The sequence below is a fragment of the Rissa tridactyla genome, chromosome 7 (assembly GCF_028500815.1).
Source record: "Rissa tridactyla isolate bRisTri1 chromosome 7, bRisTri1.patW.cur.20221130, whole genome shotgun sequence".
Lineage (NCBI taxonomy): Eukaryota > Metazoa > Chordata > Aves > Charadriiformes > Laridae > Rissa > Rissa tridactyla.
In genome coordinates, this window is record NC_071472.1 from 18,210,242 (window position 1) to 18,231,767 (window position 21,526).

At 54.7% G+C, this 21,526-nt stretch overlaps 2 protein-coding genes across 7 annotated transcripts; both read left to right on the forward strand.

The window, feature by feature from the left end:
* The first annotated feature begins 43 nt into the window (after positions 1-43).
* Positions 44-15,510, forward strand: RETREG2 (reticulophagy regulator family member 2). 3 transcript variants are annotated; one of them, XR_008467693.1, is made up of 10 exons: positions 44-388; positions 3,131-3,237; positions 8,632-8,662; positions 9,418-9,553; positions 10,869-10,953; positions 11,730-11,867; positions 12,206-12,300; positions 13,234-13,369; positions 14,107-14,908; positions 15,001-15,510. XR_008467693.1 is itself a non-coding variant. In XM_054208835.1 (9 exons), exons 1-9 carry the CDS (start codon positions 174-176, stop codon positions 14,835-14,837), a joined length of 1,674 nt encoding a protein of 557 aa, XP_054064810.1. In that variant the 5' UTR covers positions 44-173; the 3' UTR covers positions 14,838-15,510. The 3 variants fall into 3 exon arrangements, 2 of the variants coding, with proteins under 2 accessions (XP_054064810.1, XP_054064811.1); XM_054208835.1 differs by having other exon boundaries at positions 14,107-15,510; XM_054208836.1 differs by lacking the exon at positions 44-388 and adding an exon at positions 654-664 and having other exon boundaries at positions 14,107-15,510.
* On the forward strand, positions 15,478-21,232 carry ZFAND2B (zinc finger AN1-type containing 2B). 4 transcript variants are annotated; one of them, XM_054208842.1, is made up of 9 exons: positions 15,792-15,958; positions 16,669-16,763; positions 17,186-17,317; positions 17,945-18,096; positions 18,575-18,682; positions 18,851-18,920; positions 19,472-19,548; positions 20,147-20,228; positions 20,480-21,232. In XM_054208842.1, exons 1-9 carry the CDS (start codon positions 15,904-15,906, stop codon positions 20,516-20,518), a joined length of 810 nt encoding a protein of 269 aa, XP_054064817.1. In that variant the 5' UTR covers positions 15,792-15,903; the 3' UTR covers positions 20,519-21,232. The 4 variants fall into 4 exon arrangements, with proteins under 4 accessions (XP_054064814.1, XP_054064816.1, XP_054064817.1 ...); XM_054208843.1 differs by having other exon boundaries at positions 15,793-15,958; positions 20,150-20,228; XM_054208839.1 differs by lacking the exon at positions 16,669-16,763 and having other exon boundaries at positions 15,478-15,958.
* Positions 21,233-21,526: the final 294 nt, after the last annotated feature.

A 21,526-nucleotide genomic window follows, 5' to 3' on the forward strand; every position in this document is an offset into this window, starting at 1 on the left:
TGCCCCCCCTCCCGCCTCGGGGCGCGCTGCGCATGCGCGCGGCGCCAGCGGCCGCCTGGTCCCCGTCAGGCGGTGCCGCCCGCCCGGGCCGGTGCAGCGGTCGCCGTCACCCCCCCGGCCTCCTTCCCCCGCCGGCGGTGACAGCGGCCCCTCCCTTCCCCCCTCCTGCAGCCATGGCGAGCGGCCGGGCCGAGGAGGCGGCGGCGGCGGCAGCGGCCGAAGAGGAGGAGGAGGAGGCGGCAGCGGCGGCGGCGGCGCGGCTGGCGGCGGCCCTGCGGCAGCGGCTGCGGGGCTGGGAGGCGGCGCTGGCGGCGGCTCAGCGGCTGCTGGTGTGGGAGAGGCCGCTGCACAGCCTGGTCACCGCTGCCGCGCTCGGCGGGGCCCTCTGGTGAGCTGGGGCGGGGGTAGGCCGTGGGGGGAGCGGGGCCGGGCGAGCGGCTGTCGGGGTGATGCTCGCCCAGCCCTCGGCGGGGCCCTCGAGTGAGGTGGGAAAGGGGGTAGGGCGCGGGGGGAGCGGGGCTGGGCGAGCGTTTGTCGGGGTGATGCTCGCCCAGCCCTTGGTGGGATCCTCGGGGAGCTGGGGGGGGGGTAGGCCGCGGGGGGAGCGGGGCCGGGCGAGCAGCTGTCGGGGTGATGCTCGCTCAGCCCTCGGCGGGGCCCTCTGGTGAGCTGAGGCGGGGGTAGGCCGCGGGGGGAGAGGGACTGGGCTAGCGTTATTGGGGTGATGCTCGCCTAGCCCTCGGCAGGGCCCTCTGGTGAGCTGGGGAGGGGGCAGCCCGCGGCAGGAGCGGGGCCTGCCCCCCCGCTGGGCAAGTGGCTATCGGGGAGCTGCTTGCCGAGCCCTCGGCGGTGGCAGCGGCGTGTGGACGCTTGTGAGCCGGATGGCATGCTCCTGCGGGATGACAAGTGTTTTTGCGGCAAAGCTGAGGGCAGCCGTGGCCCCCTAACGCCGTGGGATGCGCTCAGCCAGGAGTCAGGGTGCTGTTTTCTTCCGACAAGCATAAACAGGCCCCTCCCCGAGGGGAGACGGTGCCAAGAGCCTGGGCAGGATTTGCCCCGTGATAATAAAATGCAGCTGGGCCCAACTGGAGGCTTGCCCAGGCACGTTTCTGGTTAATTTTTGCATCCGTGCTTTTATCGGTTCGCTTCACCCCATCAGCATGGTCAGTAAGCCCCGTGGCCTCCTGCAGCGGCAGGCTGCCCTGCGGCATTTTATTTAAGCCTTTCTGCTCGTTAATCTTTCTCTGGAGGGTGCTGATTTTTCACATGAAGGCCACTTGGTTTGGGGGGTGAGCGTATTCCCCCTGCCCTGCCTTCCCTTCTCTGTCTCTTGGGCACCAGGAGGAGCCGGGAGCCTGAGTGGCAGAGCCCAGCTGTGGACGGGAATGAAAAACATCCTGTTTGTTTGTATAAACAGTGAGTCAGTTTTGCTGGCAAAAACGCTGTCAGCCAGCAGCTTTCCCGGGAGAAAAGGTCAAAACAGGTCAGGGAAAGAGTTAAACATCAGTTGCAGATGGAATAGGAAGGGACAGGCTCTGAAGTCAGAGAAGGGGAAAGTATGAGACCAAACAGCCTTTGAAGTCGCTCTGAGGAGACCGTTTACGTTCTGCTCCCTCATCCATATGATTATTCCCTCATCCATGTGATTATTCCCTCATGCATGTGATTATCAGAGGCGTACATGGCAGCCAGGTACTTAAATGGTTTGGGACTCCTCTACCAGCTGGAAAGATCTGAGCGCAGAGCTTCGAAGTTAGTGGGAGGCGGAGAGCCGTGCCATGAGAGGGCAGGGGTGGTGGACAGTGTTGGCTAAGGGACTGTGCGTAAAAAGGTCGAGAGAAACAAAGAGTGCCCAGAATACAGGACAGCAGAGAGAGATTTAAATATCACAGAGAGGGAGGAATTATTTACAGTCCCACGGAGGATTCAGCCTGCACCCTTCAACTGCAATCCATAAATGAGGTGGAATAGGAGGAAATTCTTCCAGAGCTGACGTGTTAAGCTACAGAATTGCTGTCCCATGAGAATGGATAAAAACATTGTTGTTCAGGTCATTATGGGTCCTGTAAGCCCTTGGAAAGTGTATGACACTCGTTCTGTGCTGTTCAGCAAGACAGATCTCTCTTCCAAGTCCTCTGCCCTGGCTGTGGCTTGGTGGGGAGCACAGCCTATGCTGCACGGCAAGATGCTCTCCAACTCTGATCAGCTTGGTGCATTTGAGACTAGTTACTGGCAAATACTTCCGGAAGAGGAGGAAGGTAAAATAGCAGAGCAGCTCTTTCGCTCTGGAAAGGAGTTTTCATTAAAGGAGTGAGGGTGAATGCATTTTACCGGCAGTCATTTCTGGAGAGACTTAAAAAGAGCTCTTCTGAGCTGGAGGGAATTGCTGATGCTCTTGTTTGGAGGAAAGGAGGAGTGCAGACAGCTGCTGCTGGCACAACCGCCACCCTGGGACCTTTGCTGTTCAGCCTATATGGAGTGGGGAGATAAACTCTTTGATGGTGGGATTGCGCGACTACGTGTGAGTAGTATTGTGTGAGCTGGCATTTGGCTTAAGCCAATGTGTTGATGAGGGACATGAAAGGTTTTATGATAGAGTCAAGTGAGCAACTAAACCATTTAAGTGCTAGGCTGTGATTAAACAGGGAAAAGTTTGTGATAAAAGAACGGGCATCTAGAAGCAGGTTCAGGATATGTTTTGATGCTACCTGTGGGTAATGCTGGACCTTGTGATGACAAATAGGACAAAGTTTTCAGCAAACAGGCCGATTCTCAACCAGGCTTCTGCTACAGCAGTCTGTATTTACATTGTCTAGAGCCTCCACCTTGAGGATTTGGAGGGACTTGTACAAGGGAGCATAAATCTTGTTTTACAACCAAAGGAGGAGCTCAGGAGCAGGGGAGGAGTGCGCTGGGAGATGGCAGGTAGTCAGCTGTCTGCTGGTGGGCAAAGGTGCCATTTGAGAACGTGCTGTGGCGGGGGTGGGTGTCTACAGAGCACAATGCTTGCTGCAGTGGCCTGTAGCAGACGGATGTTTTCTGCTCTGCCATACACTAAGCTGTATCTGCTCATCAAGAGCAGTAACTTGCTGCCTTTTTCCTGCCTAACAATTTCTTGTTTGATTTCTAGGTTGTTTTCCTCCACCTCCCTGAGACCCCTCTTTCTCCTCAGCATGTCCCTTCTTGGCATCCTCTTGCTGGAGAGGTGGAAGCCCAGGTTCCTGTTTGATTTCTCAGGTATGTGATGAGTAGCACTGTAGCTACGGTGATATGGTTCTAGTGTTAGCAGCTGCTGGGCTATGGCCACAGCCAATCCTTCCCTGGCACTCTCATAGGTCCTGTAAGCCCTGTTCCTACTTTAACTGCAGGCTTTGATGCTGCTGCTGCCTCTTGCCTATTTGTGTCAGAGTATTGGTCTGTATACTAATATTCTGGGCATGGGAATAATTGCTCCCAGTGCTGAGAAGTTCTGGGAATAGCTCATTTTGCGAGTGACTAAGGGGGACTGGCTAGCTTGTCAGAGAAGCTGGTGACAGGGATGATGCAGTGTTTCTGCTATGTCCTTTCTCTCCTGCAAATGTTGTGGTGAAAAGATCATTACAGGTCTAGGCGTATAGGGCCAGCTGAGTTGGGGGAAGGAAATGGGGAGGTTGAAGTGTATTGGTTTTAATTAACAGCAGCACGGACTTATGCCCTGAAAGAGGCAGAGCAGATGAGAGCCACTTCTCCTTGTGGCAGGTAGCAGAGTGGATGATGAGGTCTGACAGCAGGGACAGTTAGTGTATTGTACCTGGACTGAACAGCATCTGGTCTCCAGCTAATCGGCGAGTCTGATCACTTGGCTTATCTTTCCCAGTTACTGAAGGGTCTTTGCCAACATTAGGCACAAAAGCAATGAGGAATAGTCGCAGAATGATGATGAGGTGGATTGGCTGCTGTCTGCTTTGAGTGCCTCCTTCATTGGAATTTGTTAAACCACTGGACCCAGACCTGCCTACTGCATCTACTGCTGCTGTTCAAAGGCAGCTTGGGGCCCTCCATCCCTGTCCCCCTACTCTAGGGAGGGTTTCTGAATAAAAGCCCCTCTATATGTGTGTTTGTAAGGTGTCCTTTATTTGACCTAAAAGGGTACTGACTTAAAGGGTGCTTTCACAGAAGTCCTGATAAGATTAGATATGTTTCAGCTGTAGTCTTGAAACTGTTTGCTTTGTGTGGTTCAGGTAACTAGGCAGCCAAACTGGACTGGCCAATTTAATTTCCTGCTTATTCACATTGGATTTTTAAGGGAATAGTTTAAAGCCAACCCAAAACATCTCACTTGAAACATGTCCAGAAATGCAAAAGCCTGGTATCCAATACAGAATGGTATCATTGAGGCAGGTGGGGGTAGAGTCACTACAGCAAGTACCAGGCCTGTAAAAGTTGTGTTATCACAGAAAAAAATAGGAAATCCATACTGAACTCAATTTATATGATGCAGAGCAGTGAGGAATAGAAAAAAAAAAAAAAAAGAAAAACAAACAAAACAACACACCAGGGGTTAGGCTCATCCTGTATCATCAGCTCTGCAAGAAGTCAGTGCACATCCTACTGAGCCACTCCTCAGTGGTGTACTACCCCGTATTTCACTCCTTGCTGCTTTTCTGCTGCTGACAGCAAAGAACAGGGACACCTTTCTGAAGTGCCTGGTTAGGTCACAGCCCTGATTCAACATGGTCCACTGAACCGTGTTTCCTCAGCCTCTGCAAGGAAGGAGCGGTGCTCTGCGTTCCTGAGGGGCCTCCTGTTGAACTGGCACTGCTGAATACTTAGGGGTTCTTGTGTAGCTCTCACTTCGCGCTGAAGCAGAGCTGTAGCTTTGTGGCTTTCCTCCTCAGTGTTTCCTGTAAGCTTTTCCAGGAGCTTTTGGAAGTAGGTCAGTACCACACCTTCAAGAGTCGGCACGTATATACACAAACCTCAGCTTGTGGCAGTTCTGTATGTCTTGGGTGACTGCTTATAACATCACTTCTGAAGGAATGCTAAAATCTCAGCATGTGTTTTGCAGTTACTCACACCCTGTGATCAGGGACGCACTAGGAGCAGTGAGATGCACCACCTTTTTAGGTCTTGTCAGAAGGGACTGCATATTTTCAGCTCCCATGCAGGGTATTCTCTCAATATGTAATCTTGTCTACGTGGGGTTACACTTAAGTATTGTTTAAGGACTTAGGAGGCACCTCCACTTTCTCCTGAAATGGGTACCAAGTAGGGATGTTTTCTGTACCATTGTTTGGCAGCTGTATTTTGGTCAGTGTAGGAGAATGTAGCATGGAAGAGCTTTAGCAAAGCATTTTGCAGTTGAATGCTGGTACTCCTTAAAAAGGGCCCCTGCTTTCTAGCTAAAGTTTACACACAGATGAAGAACGCCTCGTGAGGAAGTGTTGAAAACCTGTCAGAGCCAAGGAATCCATCAGCGATAATTTGTCAGTACCAACGCGTAACCTAAACTCTTGCGTGGCTGACTGGTCTCCCACAAGAGCCTGGTGTATGTCAAGTGGTTTGTATTAACCCACAATGCGGTGTGAAATGCCGACAGCAAGATTTCAGCCGCTTATTGATGATCTGAGGCCAGCTGTGGGCGTCCTGCTTGCTGGCTTAGTTGTATCAGTGCTAGACAGTATTGCAGCACAGGTTGGAGCTAAGCCTTACTTAAGTGAATGTGTCCTGTCAGAAATGCTCTAGGTTTTTTGTGGTTGGGCTCTTCCTTCAACTGGTGTAAGGCTCCAGTGCTTTGGGATAGCCAGCAGGCAGGCTACTCTACTACAGGAAGCAAGATACGGTTGATTTTAAAGACAGCTTGTGCTTTGCCAGATAGTTGAAATCACGTGAACACTCTGCAGCCTGCTGAAATGTTCTGCAGCTCCCCAAAGTGTCTCAGAAACCTTCAGAAGCAACTGAGGAGAATTGTTTCACTCCCTCTGCTGGCATATTTTGGATGGCTTGGATTACTGCAGTCAGTCAGAGAGCAGTGGGGCTCCTCTGCCCTCCTGCTTGCTGTGTTGCTGGAATTTCTGTCCAGCAGAGTACAGCAGCCATCCCAGCACCTCATTTTGGTAGCTGGTACAGCCAGTATAGCCAGCCATCGCATACCAGCCAGTGCCAAATGTAATTTATTTGGTGATTTAGTGCAGGTAATAGATGAGGCTTTGAGATACAGCTGGATTTCTGCGTGCTGCAATTAAGCAGCTTTAGATTCCTGAGCACAATAACAAAATACAGCATCAGCAGCCGTGCGAGAGAAGCAACCACCTCGTAGGGGTGGAGCTTTGTCCATAATATTCCTTTCTCGCCCCAAGCTCCCTTTATGAGCCATGCTTGCTGGCTGCCTTGGCAGCCATACCCAAGAGTCGTGGGCAGAGGAGCGGATGGGCAGCCCAGTCTGAGAGCAGTTGACTCCTCTTGTCAGGCCCAATTACTGGAAATCTGGGTCACGCTCTCAAAGAATCGCCTCCTCCCCTGGTCTGATGGCCTCCCGCTCCACTGCACTGTGCGAGCTGGCTGGTGCAGTGCCTGCAGCGGGAGGAGGAGTCTGACATACTTGGCCCATCGTCCTGTGTCTTGGGAGAACGGTGGCTGCGGGAGAGCTCTCTTCTGCGGCTTGAACTGGAGTCTGGAGCCTCACTGGGTGTTGGCAGTGAGGGAAGTTCGCTTCCTCTGTGTCTTTCCCTGGGAGAGTCGCTGCTGCTTTTGGGCTTTGCATCTGGCTGATGACTCCAGGGAGGACTCAAACCTCTTTTTTGTTCATGTTGCGTTTTTCAGCCAGTTTCTAACAATTAGCCTGGACTTTGAATGTAAACTCTCTTCCTTTATTTTAGTCCTGTTTACATGGTGACGTGCAGTGTAGGGGATAGGGTCCGACTGATTTTTAGACCCTTTTGGACTAGGTTTGCCATTGACCAGACAGCGCCTAAGGTGTATCTGTCCCTACCAACTTTAGGAGGTAGGCTTACTGGTAGAGGAGGTGTCGTGGTTTAACCCCAGCTGGCAACTAAGCACCACGCAGCTGCTTGCTCACTCCCCCCTGGTGGGATGGGGGAGAGAATAGGAAGGGTAAATGTGAGAAAACTCATGGGTTGAGATAAAGACAGTTTAATAGGTAAAGCAAAAGCCGCACATGCAAGCGAAGCAAAACAAGGAATTCATTCACTGCTTCCCATTGGCAGGCAAGTGTTCAGCCATCCCCAGGAAAGCAGGGCTCCATCACACGTAACGGTTACTTGGGAAGACAAACACCATCACTCCAAACGTCCCCTTCTTTCTTCTTCTTCCCCCAGCTTCATATGCTGAGCATAGAATATCCCTTTGGTCAGTCGGGGTCAGCTCTCCCAGCTGTGTCCCCTCCAACTTCTTGTGCCCTCCCAGCCTGCTTGCTGGTGGGGTGGGGTGAGGAGCAGAAAAGGCCTTGACTCTGTGTAAGCGCTGCTCAGCAATAGCTAACGCATCCCTGGGTTATCAACACAGTTTTCAGCACAGATCCAAAACATGGCTCCATACTAGCTACTATGGAAAAAAATTAACTCTATCCCAGCCAAAACCTGCACAAGGAGGGTAGACCTGGAGGACCCTTCACAGCGTGATGAGGGCCTTGTTGAACATGGGAGGCTTACAAAGACTGTGTTGCTGGAAGGGCTTTGGTTGAGCCCTGTACCTCCCCAGACACTAGTCAGCTAGCCAGGACACCCAAATCCATAGGCAGACAGGCTCATGAGTTCCAGCTATCATAGAAATATTTGGGGGGTTTTTTGTCTATGTATCTAAAGGCAGAGCATAATCATGTGTGACCTCTGCCATTGAAACACTGCTCCTCTCTTCAGTACTGCACGGAGTAAGTCCCTGTTTGATCATCACTGGATTGGGTACAGAGAGGAATGGGAGAAGCTTTCCCTTGTTCTTACCCAGGCTGCCAAACCTTAGGATTATAGTTATATCTGTGCCTGGCACAAAGAGCTGTCAGGGGACATAAGAGCCCTAAAATTAGATAATTATACACAAGACTGCTATTTGTTACTTAATTCTATGGGACAGGATAGAGACAGAGGGAGATCTCTGGCATTTGTACACAGCATCCTGCCAGGGGCTGTGGTCTGGGCTGGTCGGTGGGAAATGCAGCTCAGACCTGCAAGTGCCACATTGGGCTCTGAGATGGGAACTGAATCTTTGCCCAGCCCAGGGACTGTGCTGGCAGTCCTCTGTGAATGACAAGGGCTAGGCAGCTGCCCTGGGGATGGCACTGCCCAGACGTGTGGGATGTCAGGGCAAGCTGTATGATCCCTGCAGTGGAGAGCCCACGTGCTAGCGGCAGGGTGCAACTCAGATACAAGTGTCATGCCGTGTGTGTGTCAGCACAGGTTGCAAGGTGTGCTGGGGCACCCTGAGACGGGTGCTCCGGCTGCTCCGAGTCTCCAGGCATGCTTCACTGAAGCCTGTGCAGCTTGAACTCCAAGCCGCTTGCGTGAGAGCATGAAGAAGGTCCCCAGGGTGCATCCCTAGCTAAGGATGATACATCTCCAGCTCTGCTCTGTTCAAGTGGTAAAAATGTCGGGTTGTATTTTGCACTTGGCTGACTAATGTCCTGTGTTCTCTCTACAGCACAACCATCGGAGGAGCCGGGAGGGGAGAGGTAAGCTCACTGATGTGTTCCTTGATGAGAAGGGAGAGTGGGGAAGCCTTAATGTAGTGTGGTGATCTCACCTGCCCTCTTTGCTGTTGTTGGTAGACTGCACGTCTCCTGCTGCGAAACATTGGTAGCAGTTTCTCCTGCATTGAGAGCTGCTTATCAGCTCCGGAGCCACAGTTTGAGACTCTGGGGAAAGCAAGTGTTCTTTGAGTAGCAATAAAGCTCAACTGCTTCTGATGTTAGGAACCCTTGGGTTTCTTCCCTGGATCTGTCCTGAACTATTTTAAGAATCTTCCAGAGAGAAGGAAATCCCCAAGGCTGACTTTTGCAGGCCATATGTGCTGTCTGTGGTGGCATAGCTCGCATCCCGTGCTTGGCCGTGGTTATAGGTCTGAGCACCACACTCGGGCTACCTCAGACTTAGTGCCAGAGGAGGCCATGTAACTAGTTCCATCTCCAGCCCTTCTGCCTGTGTGGCTTTGAGTGAACTGCTTTGCATCTTAGGCCTGTGGCACAGGGATGCTGTGGCATGGCGTCTGCTGCTGCTGCTGCTGCTTGGCTCAGGTGTCTCTTCATTGTCTTCCTGATTAAAGGAAAAAAGCATCTCCAAATCAAGCGTCTTCCGTAGTTCAGTTGAAGATGCAGTCAGTATTGTCAAGCCTTTGGTAGGGATGTCTTTTCCCAGTGTAGCTGTTCCGCCCCCTGCAACAAAACAGACCACATTCAAAGATTGTCTTCTTGCTCTTGTCTGTCTCTAGTGAGGGGGTGACTTCAGGGGCACAACCTCACCTGCTCAGTGTCCCTGAGCTGTGTCACTGTCTGGCAGAGAGCTGGGTCACCTTCAGGCTGTACCTGCAGGAACTGCTACAGTACAAGAGGCAAAATCCTGCCAAGGTAAGCTGGAGATACCTACTCTTCTGTGCAGGGGCTTTTCTTTCCATTACTAGTGGCCTAGGGGTTGATAGAATGTCAAATCAATATTTTTACATTTCCTATCCGTGTTTAACATTTGCTGTTCATTCCTTTCAGACTTTGTGCCATGGGAAGCTTAAATAATGAATAATTTGCTTCCAGTATTTGTAAGCTGGAGCTGAACCCTTCTGTGAATGGCTAGTGGGCAAACAAAGTTCTTAGATTGGGAATGGGGAGAAAACAGGGGAGCCTACAGTCTCTGCCCCTTTCACAGGCTCCATTTAACCCTTTAACCTGGTCCTACCTATTTTAATAGCCAAGATGTGGCTAGCCAAGTCCAAATGCAGCGGTGTTTCTGAGTGCGTGGAAACTTGTCATAAACCATGTTGTGATGGCTGTGACGTGTTGTTTGGGAAGGGTTTGTAGACAGGAGTTGCCTTAACATCACAGAAAATAGGACAGACCAGCCACTGGGATTGTATCAGGCTTGCTGGGGTCCAATGTGCCAAAAGGAGCGGGTTTCTATCACTGCTAATTACTTCTGTTAAAATACTGTCCCAGCTACAGGGAGTAGGAGACCAGGACCAAGATGCCCATAAAGAGTGAATTCATGGAGAGCAAAGCCCTTAGAGGGCCCCAGCTTTTGTAGACCCTTTCCATTATGAGTGAAATTCTTAATTGCTGGATTTAGTCAATATGCCCGTGCCCTGGCTTGCAGGGTGTCTGTTCTCACTTCTTCCCCTCCCCAGGAGAATGCAGGATAAGCCCTCAGGGCTGTACCATTATACTTCCACTTTTTCCATAGGAGGAAGGTCCTGGTCTGGTGGGAGCGTGGGTTCTGCTAATGCTTCTTCCAGCTGGTTTATTGCGTAGCAGTGGCACAGCATCTCGTGACTCTGTAACAGCTTCCTGTCTCTGTCAGGACAGTACGGGCTTCTCTTAAAGTGCTGAGCTCTGCAGGAGAGATGTACTTTAAAATGGCAATTTGCAATATCCTGTCCTAGCCTCAGGGAACGTCATTTACTGCGTAAAGAATTGTCCGATGAAGTTTTGATTCATTTTATTGGGGTCTTGGGTTACCTTGGTTTTCCTGCGCTTGAACCTCTAATGCTTCCAGCTTAACCCAACCAGGCTGTCTGAGTTGTGATTGTCAGCATCTGAATGTACTCAGTGCAAAGCTGGTGTACTGACTGTGTGGGGAGCATCCCTCGTTTTGCTCTAACTGGGTTTCCTGCACTGGTTGCATAGATGTATCTCTGCCTCTTGTCACTTCTGTTTGTCCTCTCTCTTCCTTCAGTTCTGCATGAGTGTCTGTTCAGGCTGCCTGATTCTGGCTGTAGTTGGACACTATGTTCCAGGCATAATGATCTCCTACATCATTTGTGAGTATAAGCAGCTCTCTCGTCTGACTTAAGCTGAAACATGACATAACTGCGCTGGTAGAATACGCTGGTAGAAGCATATTTGTGGTTTTCTTGAGGGGATCTGTGCAAGATGATTAATCGATAGAGGGAATGTGCTCTGGGAAGTCTCTTGCTTTAAGTGTGTGCATGCAGTACAACGGCAAAGTCGGGAGAGGGAGCCGTCGCTAAAGCATTGTGTTCCTCTCCTGCCCGCGGCTGGAGCTGTGCTGGTGAGGCCCCGGAGAAGCAGAAACCTGCAGTCTCTTAGTTCCTGGAGTGGGCATATCCGTATCGAGAGAGTCGTTAAAGAAGCTGCAAGCTGCATGTTTAGCAAATAAGACCTTTTTCACTGCGTCATGAATCCCTGCTAACTCTGAAGACTGTTCAGGTGGTCTGCTGCTGGCGCATCTACATATGAGCTCTATGCTGCTACCCTTATAAAAGTTTTGGTGATTTTTAGTTTCAATAACCTCATTTCAGGCCTTCTGTTGCATGTTAGGGCTGGGATGTAGTGGCCGAAGAGGAGGGCTTACGCTTCATCTTAACATAAATTTGTATCCTAACAGAGATCTGTTAGGAAAACCTGGTTAATCAGGAGCTTTGGCATGAATAAGAATAGCCATGGATGAGGATTTTAGGCAGTCAGGTGGGAAAGCAAATGCCATTCAACTGCGCTTCCCCTGATGCAGTTTCTTGCTGGTGCCCCGTCAAGGGCTTGGTCTGTCTCTCACACTCCCCGCATCCTGTTGTCACAGTGCTCAGCATTCTGCTTTGGCCTCTGGTGGTCTACCACGAGCTGATCCAGAGGATGTACACGCGTTTGGAGCCTGTTCTGATGAAACTGGACTACAGCATGAAGGCAGAGACGCTGCACCACAAGCATGAGAAGAAGAGTAAGGACCCACCTTCGCTCTGACTTTTTCTGGGGCCGTCCTCCCAAGGTGGAGGCCTAGCAAAGGGACAATGGGGAGAGCAGGTCTGGCAACAGCGTGTGGGGAAAGGCTGCAGCGGAGCAGGGGAAAACAGACTGAAACTTGAGGGCTATGGGGAGAGCAACTGGGCAGGTAATCCTGGGAATGGCAAATGAGAGCAACAGATTACAGTTGTTTCTAGGAACCTTGGGCTTCTGGGAAACTGGACAGTTTCACAGGATGGTAGAAGAAGTGGGAAAGTGATGTATAAAGGCATAAAATTCCTTGAGTCTCATGTAAAGCCTTTCTTTTTCTCATAGAGCGACAAGGGAAGAGTGAGCCTGCAGCAGGTGATGAGCCAACAGCAGAGACGGAGAGTGAGAGTGAAGCAGAGCTGTCGGGCTTCTCCCCAGTGGTAAGAGCGCAAAGAGCTGTGCAGCAACCAGTCCCTCCTGTCTGGTCTGTAGCAGCTTGAGAGCCAAGGGGGGGTCTGAGTACAGCTGCATTCATAATGAACAGCAGAGCAACAAGTCACTTCGCAGAATCCCGAGGGCAGAAGAATATTAGTTTGATGAAGGCCATTGTCTCCAATCTGGGTATTGAGAATTCAGCAGCACAGGGCTGGTGATGCAGGAGCAGGACAGGGCAAGCCATGCTCCAGCCTCCTGCAGAATTGCTTTGATGGTTATGCTTCATGCTCAGAGAATGTGAGCATCTCCTAAAGAAATCAATGCTCTGGGTGTAATGTGCAGAGGCTTGTCACCACTGGAAAGGAGAGATGAGGAACTCTTACACAGTTCCCTGCTCTCAGTCGGACTAGGCGTGACCTTTCGATACGTGCACCACAGAAACGGACCTAGTGTCTTCCTTTACAGGAGCTCTGGGCATGTAGCTGGGCTGTGGCATGGGAAGCCTCAGCTTCTAAAGGAATTCGGATGCTTGAACAACTGCTACTTGTAGAAGGTGTCATTGGGCCCAATGTGAATGCAAAAGGGAAGGGCTGTTTAGCTCCTTGGTGATCCCAGGAGAGGAAGAAGGATCAAAGCCTTCTGAGACTGCTACAGGCTGATCCCATCTTATGCTGGCTCTTTTGGGTTCTTCACTGAGGGCAGGCAAAGCTTCAGGCAGTGAATTATTGCAGGAAAGCCAGTGTGAGCTGAAACTGTCCTTTCCTGGCAGTGCAATGAGCACTTTGCCCACCCCCCTCCTGCTTTCATACTGTCCCTGTTCAGAGTCTCTCCAGCAAAGGACCTTATGTCTGGAAGCTCTGGTTTGTGCGGGGGTGCCTGTAGGCAGCACTGGTAGTCAGACATCCAGGAATTTGTCCCTCTGCCTTCATCCCATGCAGGTGGATGTGAAGAAGACTGCCCTGGCGCTGTCAATCACAGATTCTGAGCTTTCTGATGAGGAGGCTTCCATCCTGGAGAGTGGGGGCTTTTCTGTCTCGAGGGCTACCACCCCACAGCTGACGGACGTTTCTGAAGGTACGTGATGGGACACTTCACTGCCTTCCTGACCCTCAGTGTTTTGTCCCAGAAAAACTCCCTCCGAACACAGGGAGAGAACCTAGCTATTTGCAGGGGGAAGGGCATTAGAAGGAGGAAGTAGTAATAGCAGTGCTGCATGCCATGGCTTCATGGCTGATCCTGAATTGGTCCTGAGTGGACATCTGCCTCTGATTACTGCCCCACAAGACAATTTTCTTTTGTCACTCCAGCAAGAGAGCAAAGCCGTCCACAAAATCCCTCATAAATCATTGTATGGTATAGTCACACACCCATCTATGATGCTGGGTGAAACAGGTCAGACGCCCCACTCTGTCAGACTTATGAGCTCAGAGAAAGACTGGTTAGTGGTGAGGAACGCGAAGGTAATCACTAGGATGTGGTCACTTACGTGTCTGGGGAGGAACAGGCAGGTGACGTGCTGTAAGGACAATTTTCCTGACCCTGTGGGTTTTAGTGGAGGGCTCTAGATGCAGAGAGCGTGAGCTGGAGAAGGAAGACCTCTCTGAGCACGCAGAATAGGATGAGAAAAGGGACGCTCCACGTGAGTCATGCCACTGGGGAGAAGGGAATAACTGCAGACCCCTTCCTGCTGTGCTCCCAGAGCTGGGAGGATGCCCAAAAGTGAGGCCTGGTGCATGGGGGAGGTGGGTGGGAGGTACCAGTGCCCTGGGTCGAGGTGAGGGGACCTGTGCCTTAATGCTGATGCCTTTCAGACCTGGATCAGCAGAGCCTGCACAGCGAGCCAGAGGAGTCATTTTCCAAGGACCTGGCAGAGTTTCCCTCCGTGGAAGAATATCATTCCAGAGACCTGGGACCACAGGGCGATGAAGACGCGTTTGGTGTGCCTCTGGGTCCTGAGCTTGCCCACGCTGCCCGTGAGCTGGACTCAGCAGAGAAGGAGGCCGTGGACTCTGACCTCTCCATCCTTCGCCTAGCGTCTCCTCTCCATTTTGTAAATACGCATTTCAATGGCAGCGGGCAAGCGGCAGGAGGCGACGCAGAGCCAAAGACTGTCCCTGCCCCGGGCTTGGGCATCTGCATCAACACACTGAGCGAGGAGATCGTCACCACTGCCATTACCACGGCGGTGCAGAACACCCTCTCTGCCCTGCTGCGGTCCTCAGAGGCCAGCGAGGGGCCCTCCCTCTCCGAGTTCCTCCCCACCGAGCCCGAAGAGAAACTGAGCTTCCAAGCACAGTTGTCAGAGACCGAAGTGGTGGAGACGGAGACGGCAGCTTCACCAGAGGACGAGGAGGAAGCAGATGACTTTGAGCTACTGGATCAGGGGGAGCTGGAGCAAATGGATGTAGAGCTGGGGCTCGGGGAGGAGCAGGAGGCGCAAGAGTCTCCTGCTGCTCTGGCTCCCCCCTCTCCCACACTTGCTGAGCTGCCAAAGCAAGGAGATGAGGAGGAGGCAGTGATGACAGCAGCATCTATGTCTTAGGTCTTCTTCATGCGCCCCCTTTTCCTCCATCGTCACTGGAAAGAAGGAAGAACTCACACCGTGAACGTGCAGTGGGTTTTTAGATGTTTGTGTTGACTGGGACGGAAACGCGTCAGTGTTAATGTGCTGTGTCTGGAATAACGAATCCTTTCCATCCTTCTAGAGCCCGGCCTTCGCTGGCTGAGCGGGAGACGCCCCTGCCCTGCAGCTGGGGAGGAGCCGGCTCCTAGAAGCCTTACGCCGCAATCGAAACACCAACCCCAGCAAACGCTTCCTAGTAATGGTGCAGTATTTTGGTCTGTCTTCTGTTTGTCTTTCGTTTTGCACGCAGAGTACCGAGCTAGCTGTAGCTGCTGCTAATGCCCACATCCCCAGTAGGACACATGCAATCTTATTTTATTGGGTTTTTAAATGGCTAAAAGTGTAAATAATTTTAACTTTCATTGGTTTGGTTTTGGGGGAGGGAAAGGGGTCTTCAGAGGGGAGAGCAGCAGTACGGGGACAAAAGCAGGTGGGTGCTGTGCAGTGAAGAGACTCCTTCTGCCGACTGTCGCTGCTGGAACCGGGGGTCGGGCAATACCTGGGTTTTTTTTCCCCTGATTTGAGTTCTGCTGCTGGGTGGCTGTGGAGTTTCTTTGCAATCAATGACGTTGGCTCCTGGCCCTGTTCTGTACTCTGGTTTCTTCCTGCCGTGGCCTCTCTCGCCGCCCTGCGCCCCTGATCCCGCTCACACCGCCCTTTCGTCCCCATCCATTGCTCGGACGGGCATCGTGGCGTGGTACCTGAAGACTTGGAAGGGGCTTGAAGAGAGACGGGAGCTCCGGGACGCAGCGGAGGGGCCGCCTTGGTTGTCTCCTTCGAGGCTGGGGGAGGGGAGGAAGAGGAGGGTGGAGAAAGAGGAGGAGGATGGCGGACAGGGGAGGAGGATGGCGGAGACTGCCCCGCCCGCCGGGAGGCCCGCACCCAGTGGGCGTGGCGATGGGCGGGACAGCGCGTGGCCCCGCCCCCGTGACGCTGTGCCGGAAGTGGGCGCGGCGGCGGCCGCCGGTGCCGGTGCGGGTCCGCCATGGAGTTCCCGGACCTGGGCGCCCACTGCTCCTGGCCCGCCTGCCAGCGCCTGGGTGAGGGAGGGCGGCGGCACCGGAGGGGCGGCGGGGCGGGGACACCGGGCGGCGGGGTCCTGGTCCCGGCCGGGCGCGGCGGCCGCAGGCCCGGGCCTAGGAGTCGGGGACGGGGCGGGGGCCGGACGCCCGGTCGGTGTGGCGGCGGGGGAGGAGGTGAAGGGCGGCTGGTGCCGCCCGGGCTGCCCTTGGCGGAGGGGCGCGGAGCGGCCGCGGTGTCCGGTCCTTCCCTCCGCACGGGCGGAGCCGGGGCCGGTGGCCCGACTGGCTGTGACCGGCGGGACAGGGACCGGGCGGGCAGCCCGGCTCGGAGGCCGAGCACGGCTGTGTGCCCCCTCCGGAGCTCCCTCCTTCCCCCGGGGCGCACGGCAGCCGTTATCCCGGGTGGGTGAACGCCGCGGCAGCGTCGCTCCCCTCCGCCTTGCGGCCGGCAGCCGCCGGGGGAGCTCGGTGTTATTCCGGGGTGCTGCTCCTGTACCTGGGGGGGGCACGCTTTGGGGAGGAGCCCTAGGCATTTCTAAAGACGTAGGCATGGACCTGCAGCCCATTAGTTTGCCTGAGCGGGGGAGAGGAGCGGCCGTGGCTTTGCAGTGGGTCAGGGCTGTGCTTTCGGGGGGTCAGGGAGGCCACCCCCCGCCTCCCCCCCGGGCTGCAGGCGGGCAGCCCCCACCTCTCAACGTTCTCTGCCCGTGGCGTCTTCCTGCTCCCAGACTTCCTCCCCCTGAAGTGTGATGCCTGCGAGCAGATCTTCTGCACCGACCACATCGCTTACGCCCAGCACGACTGCACCTCTGCCTACAAGAAGGTGAGCGTGGAGGGGTCCAGCGGAGGTCTCGGGTGCACAGAGCTGCTGAGCGTTCCCAGCCGGCGGTCGGAATAGTTTGTGACTTCTTTGGTCACTTGGGCAGTCCCCCAAGTGTGGAGGTATCCCTAAAAGCCAAGATCTTTATCTTAGTGCTGCAAACTTCCAGCCCACCCTCTGCCACTAGTTGAAATGGTTTGGACATCTCCCAGCCCTGCTGTCTTCCCTTCCCAGAGCGTGTGTCCACGCCTGTCACAGCTGCTGGGGCAGAAGCAGCTTCGTTGGAGGGTGGTGAGCAGGATCTCAAACCACAGGTGATGCCGTGGAAGCCACGGCGTGCAGATCCTGATAGAGAGAGAGATGGCTGCACAGCACTCAAGGTGGCCCAGCTACCTGCTCCCAGCCCCCTTCTCTTGTCCCTACAGGATGTGCAGGTCCCCGTGTGTCCCCTCTGCAACACCCCGGTCCCCGTGAGGCGGGGGGAGATGCCCGATGTTGTGGTGGGTGAACACATTGACCGTGACTGCAAGTCCGACCCTGCACAGCGCAAGCGTAAGGTAGGAACCCAGCGCTCTCCACCTCGCTGCTGAGCTCCGCCGGGTCCCTGACGAAGGCCGGGGATGGGGTAAAAACAGCACACGACTCGTCCCTGCCCGATGTTGTCCTTGTTTGCTCAGGCCGAGGGCAGGAAGGGTGGGTGAGCTGGAGGTGCGTCCATCTCCAGGGCTTTGTGGTGCGAGTCCAGGGCTGAGGTAGCGATGGAGTGGAGCTGGGCAGCCACCTGGGACGTGAGGATGGGAAACTGCACGCTGCCATTAGGAAAATGCAATCAGCAATTAGCTGCCTCTTCTTGCCAGGAGAGGAAATTGCCGCAGGGAGCTGGGCCTGCAGGAATCCAGCCCAGCAGCAGCTGGAGGGCTCTGGGCTGTCCCCACTGCCCTGCCAGGGCAGGCAGGAGTCCCTGGGCGAGGCGGTCTCTCTCCTGCTCTGCATTCTGTGATTATGAGAGACCAAAGCACTAGTAAATTACTAATAAACTATCTACAGAAAACTAGTATTTGGCGACAAACTCCAGAGCCCCACAGAAGGGGTACTGGGAGAGAAAGCTGGTCAGGGCCCAGAGCCTGGCATAGAGGGAAGGGGCAGGGCGTGTTCCTTTTCACCACTTCCACGTTGTCTTTCAGATCTTCACCAACAAGTGCATGAAGCCTGGCTGCAAGCAGAAGGAGATGATGAAGGTGATCTGTGACCAGTGCCACAAGAACTACTGCCTCAAGCACAGGCACCCCCTGGACCACGACTGCAGCGGGGCAGGACGTCCCCTCTCCAAAGCAGGGTGAGGGCCTGGGGACAGATGGGCTGGCAGGGACGGGGCTGTGTTTGCCAGATGGGTGACAGGGAAGAAGCCCAGCTCCTCCTGGCGCCTTGTCTGGGGCTGCTGCGTTCTCACACTCCCTGCCCTGGGTGTCGGCGTGTCCTCCAGCAGCATTAAGGTTTGTAGAATCAGCACAGCTGTATGCACAGCCTCTCCCCCCTGTAGCGAAAGCCACTGGTGCTGCCTGGTGGTTGTTTTGCTGTTTGCCCAGCCCCTTATTCTGTAGCCCATGGTTTCTGCCTATCCTGGCAGAGTGTTTCAAGGAGAGAAACAGCACTTGAAACTCTTGGGCATAGCTGAGCCACAACATGGGTACTCTTGGGAGGAGGAGGAGCAGGGAGGCATCTTGCTTATCTAGTGTCATGTCCCTGGGTATTCAGTGTCCAGGGACGGCTCATGATGGTAAAACAGTTGCTCACAGGCGTCCCATCTGTCCTAGGCACGCTGCGGTTGTGAGGGCCCAGGCATCCTCCTCCAAAACAGTCACCGCGTCGAGCAGTGGAGCTGCCCGGCCAGCAGACAGCCCCTCTTCTCCAGCCTCTGCCAGGTATGGTGACGGCCCGACTCGTAATTCTGAGATGGACGTGACCAGGCTCAGCTTGGCTCCCTGTGGGACGCAGGAGCGACAGCTCCCTGCTACCTGTGCATCGGCAGGGCTGCGTACCAGCCAGGGCTCCCTGCCTTGACAATAACCCAGCTTCTCTCCTGTTCGCAGAGGAGGTAGAGCAGCTGCATCGCAGACTCGCAGCACCTCCCCTCCGGCTGTCATGCTGCAGAACGGGCTGGTGAGTGGCCTGGCCTGGGTATTTGGGGTGGCTTTGGGTGGTTCCTGTGCCCTGGGGAGCTATTGCAGCAACTGCTTTGTAACCCCTGGTCTGTGGGTGACAGCAGTGCTCCCCAGCTGGGCTTTCCCTGGCAAACAAGGATCCCAGACACTTAGTGGGGTATCAGAGTTTGCTCTGCTGCTTGCGAATGGCAGCTCTCGGCTGTGCTTGGTGCTCAGCTTTCTCTAAAGGGACAAAGCGCACTGGCTGTTTTTCCTGGGTGTTGTCTTTCTCTTCTGCAAGCCAAGGGCAGAGGAGGAGGCTGGAAGCTACTTCCCACTGGCATTCCTAGCATGCTCCCTGCAGTAGCAGGCAGGGCTGCATTCCCTTGGGCAGGGGGAGAGAGAGCTGCAGGTCTGCCCTGACCCCAAGGCTTTCACCTTGGCTGTGTCTGGCCTTGGAGAGGGCAGATGTGCCCACCCTTGGCCGGGGAAGATTGTGCCGGCCGCCTGTCCCTCAGGGCTGCCTCCTTCCACCCCCGACCAAGCTGGTGATGAGATGTTTTGTTTCAGAGTGAGGAAGAGGCACTGCAGCGAGCTCTGGAGATGTCCCTGGCAGAGTCCGCACGCAGCTCGGCGCAGCCACCCAGGTACGGCCCAGGGACACGTGGTGTCATGCCCCAAGCCTGCGTGTGAGAGGTGCCCGGGGCAGCATCATGTGGCTCTGGGCTGACGTTCCTCTCAGCACGTGGCTCCAGATGATGCCTCTGTGAGGCTCACGGGGGTAAAAAAGGAAGAGTCCAGAGCCATCATGGAGCTCTGTTGAGCGAGAAAGCCCGGTGGGGTGCTGGGAGGGGACAGTGACTGCCAGCACAGAGTAGGGCAAACCATTGTCTGACTGCTTGTAAGTTAATGAGCCTGGCTAGAGCGTGACAGAGGCTGAGCAGGGGCGTTCACAGAGGACACCTGGGAGCCCATGTCCTCGGGCACATTACCTGGTGCTGCTAAAAGCACCATCTTACAGACTGGAGTTACCATGGTTCTCCTTGCCCCAGGGTGCTGGCTGCCAGCCCCAGCCGGATGCTCTGGTCCCTCACCAACCCCTGGCTTGTTCAGGGTGACCCTCAGTTGCTCCCTGCCCTTAGCTGTCCTGGAGGGTTGCAGGGATCCTGCCACCCCGAAGGGCTCTGTGTGCTGGGCCGGTGAGGTTTGGGGAGCCTGAGTCACACGATGCACCGCTGTCCCCAGCAGCACGCAGGAGGAGGAGGATCTGGCACTGGCCCAGGCGCTGTCAGCGAGCGAAGCTGAGTACCAGCAGTCGCAGCGGCAGGTGAGTGAGGCTGGCTGTAGGCTCCACACCGTGGTGGAGTCGATCCCAGCCTGGCTGTGTCATGGTGGGGATCTTCCCTGGGTTCTGCTGCCTCTGGGCTCTGTCTAGGGTCACTTTTCTCACCGGGAGGGCAGCGTCAGCGTCGCTGCTGAGCACACAACCCTGGGGACTTGAGCACTGGACGTGCCCCCTTGTAGGACAGAGGAAACAGCTTGTCTTCCCTTGTTCACTGTGCGCTGCTTCTGTTCCAGACGCACGGTTCAAAGCCATCAAACTGCAGCATGTCGTAGGCAGGCTGTGCCAGTGGATGTGGCATCCTGCTTGTGACCTGAGGAGCAGCTCTGGCCTCCCACGTGGATGCCGTGGGGTTCTGGCCTGGACATTGACAAGAAGAGCCCCCCGCCAGGGACAGCTCATCTCCCTGGGGGCTGTAACCGAGCCACCAAACACACATTGACACCTCAGCCCTAGTACCTGTATAAAATCGGTGCAGCAAATTGCTGATGCTCCTGGAGAGGTGAAGACGGTGCAGGACGAGGCTGAGCACACACTGACCAAAGCAAGCAGCAGCCCACGGTGTGCATTTAGCCACAGCTGCTGTGGCTGTGTCCCAGCGCTTCTGGGACTGTGGGGTGAGGGCAGAGCTGCCCCAGAGGGGAAGTGCCATGTGGGGGACATCTCTGCATGCACGGACATACGGCTGGGATGTGGGAGGATGGATTTCACGCTGCAGGGAGGGACAGGCCAGCCCGTCACCAAAGAGCAACTGGGGCTGGGCCAATCTCTCACATGGGCATGGCACAGCTGGATATGCAGCCTCCCGGCAGCGTGAAGGCAGCCCCTTCCCCACTCCCCATGGCCCTGGTGCCTCCCCTGGCGTTTGCATGCACAAGAGCACGTTGGGCCTTATCCAACTCGGCTGGGGCCCAGGACCTCTCTGAGACTGAATGGAGCTGCATTTCCTTTCTGATTTAATTTAACAAGGGCCATTAACTGAAAAGTAACCTCAGCAGTGACTTGACTGGGCCGGCATCGCTCGTACGGGAGGACTGCATCTGCCTTCCTGCTCCTGGCTGCTCTCTGCTGCCATAAACTCTCCCAGGGCCCTGGTTTATTGCTGCTGGGGCAGGAACACCCTCCTTCCAGCTATGCTGCGGGGCGTGCCCTCCTGGGGAGCAGCAGCACAGAAACCCTTCTTGCAACTGCAGCCCTGAGCCTGGAGCCAGCCCTTCCTTGCTGGTGTTTGGAGCCAGGAGCTGGGGTGCCAGGGGCTGCCCTTGGGGTGGGGGGGATTCTTA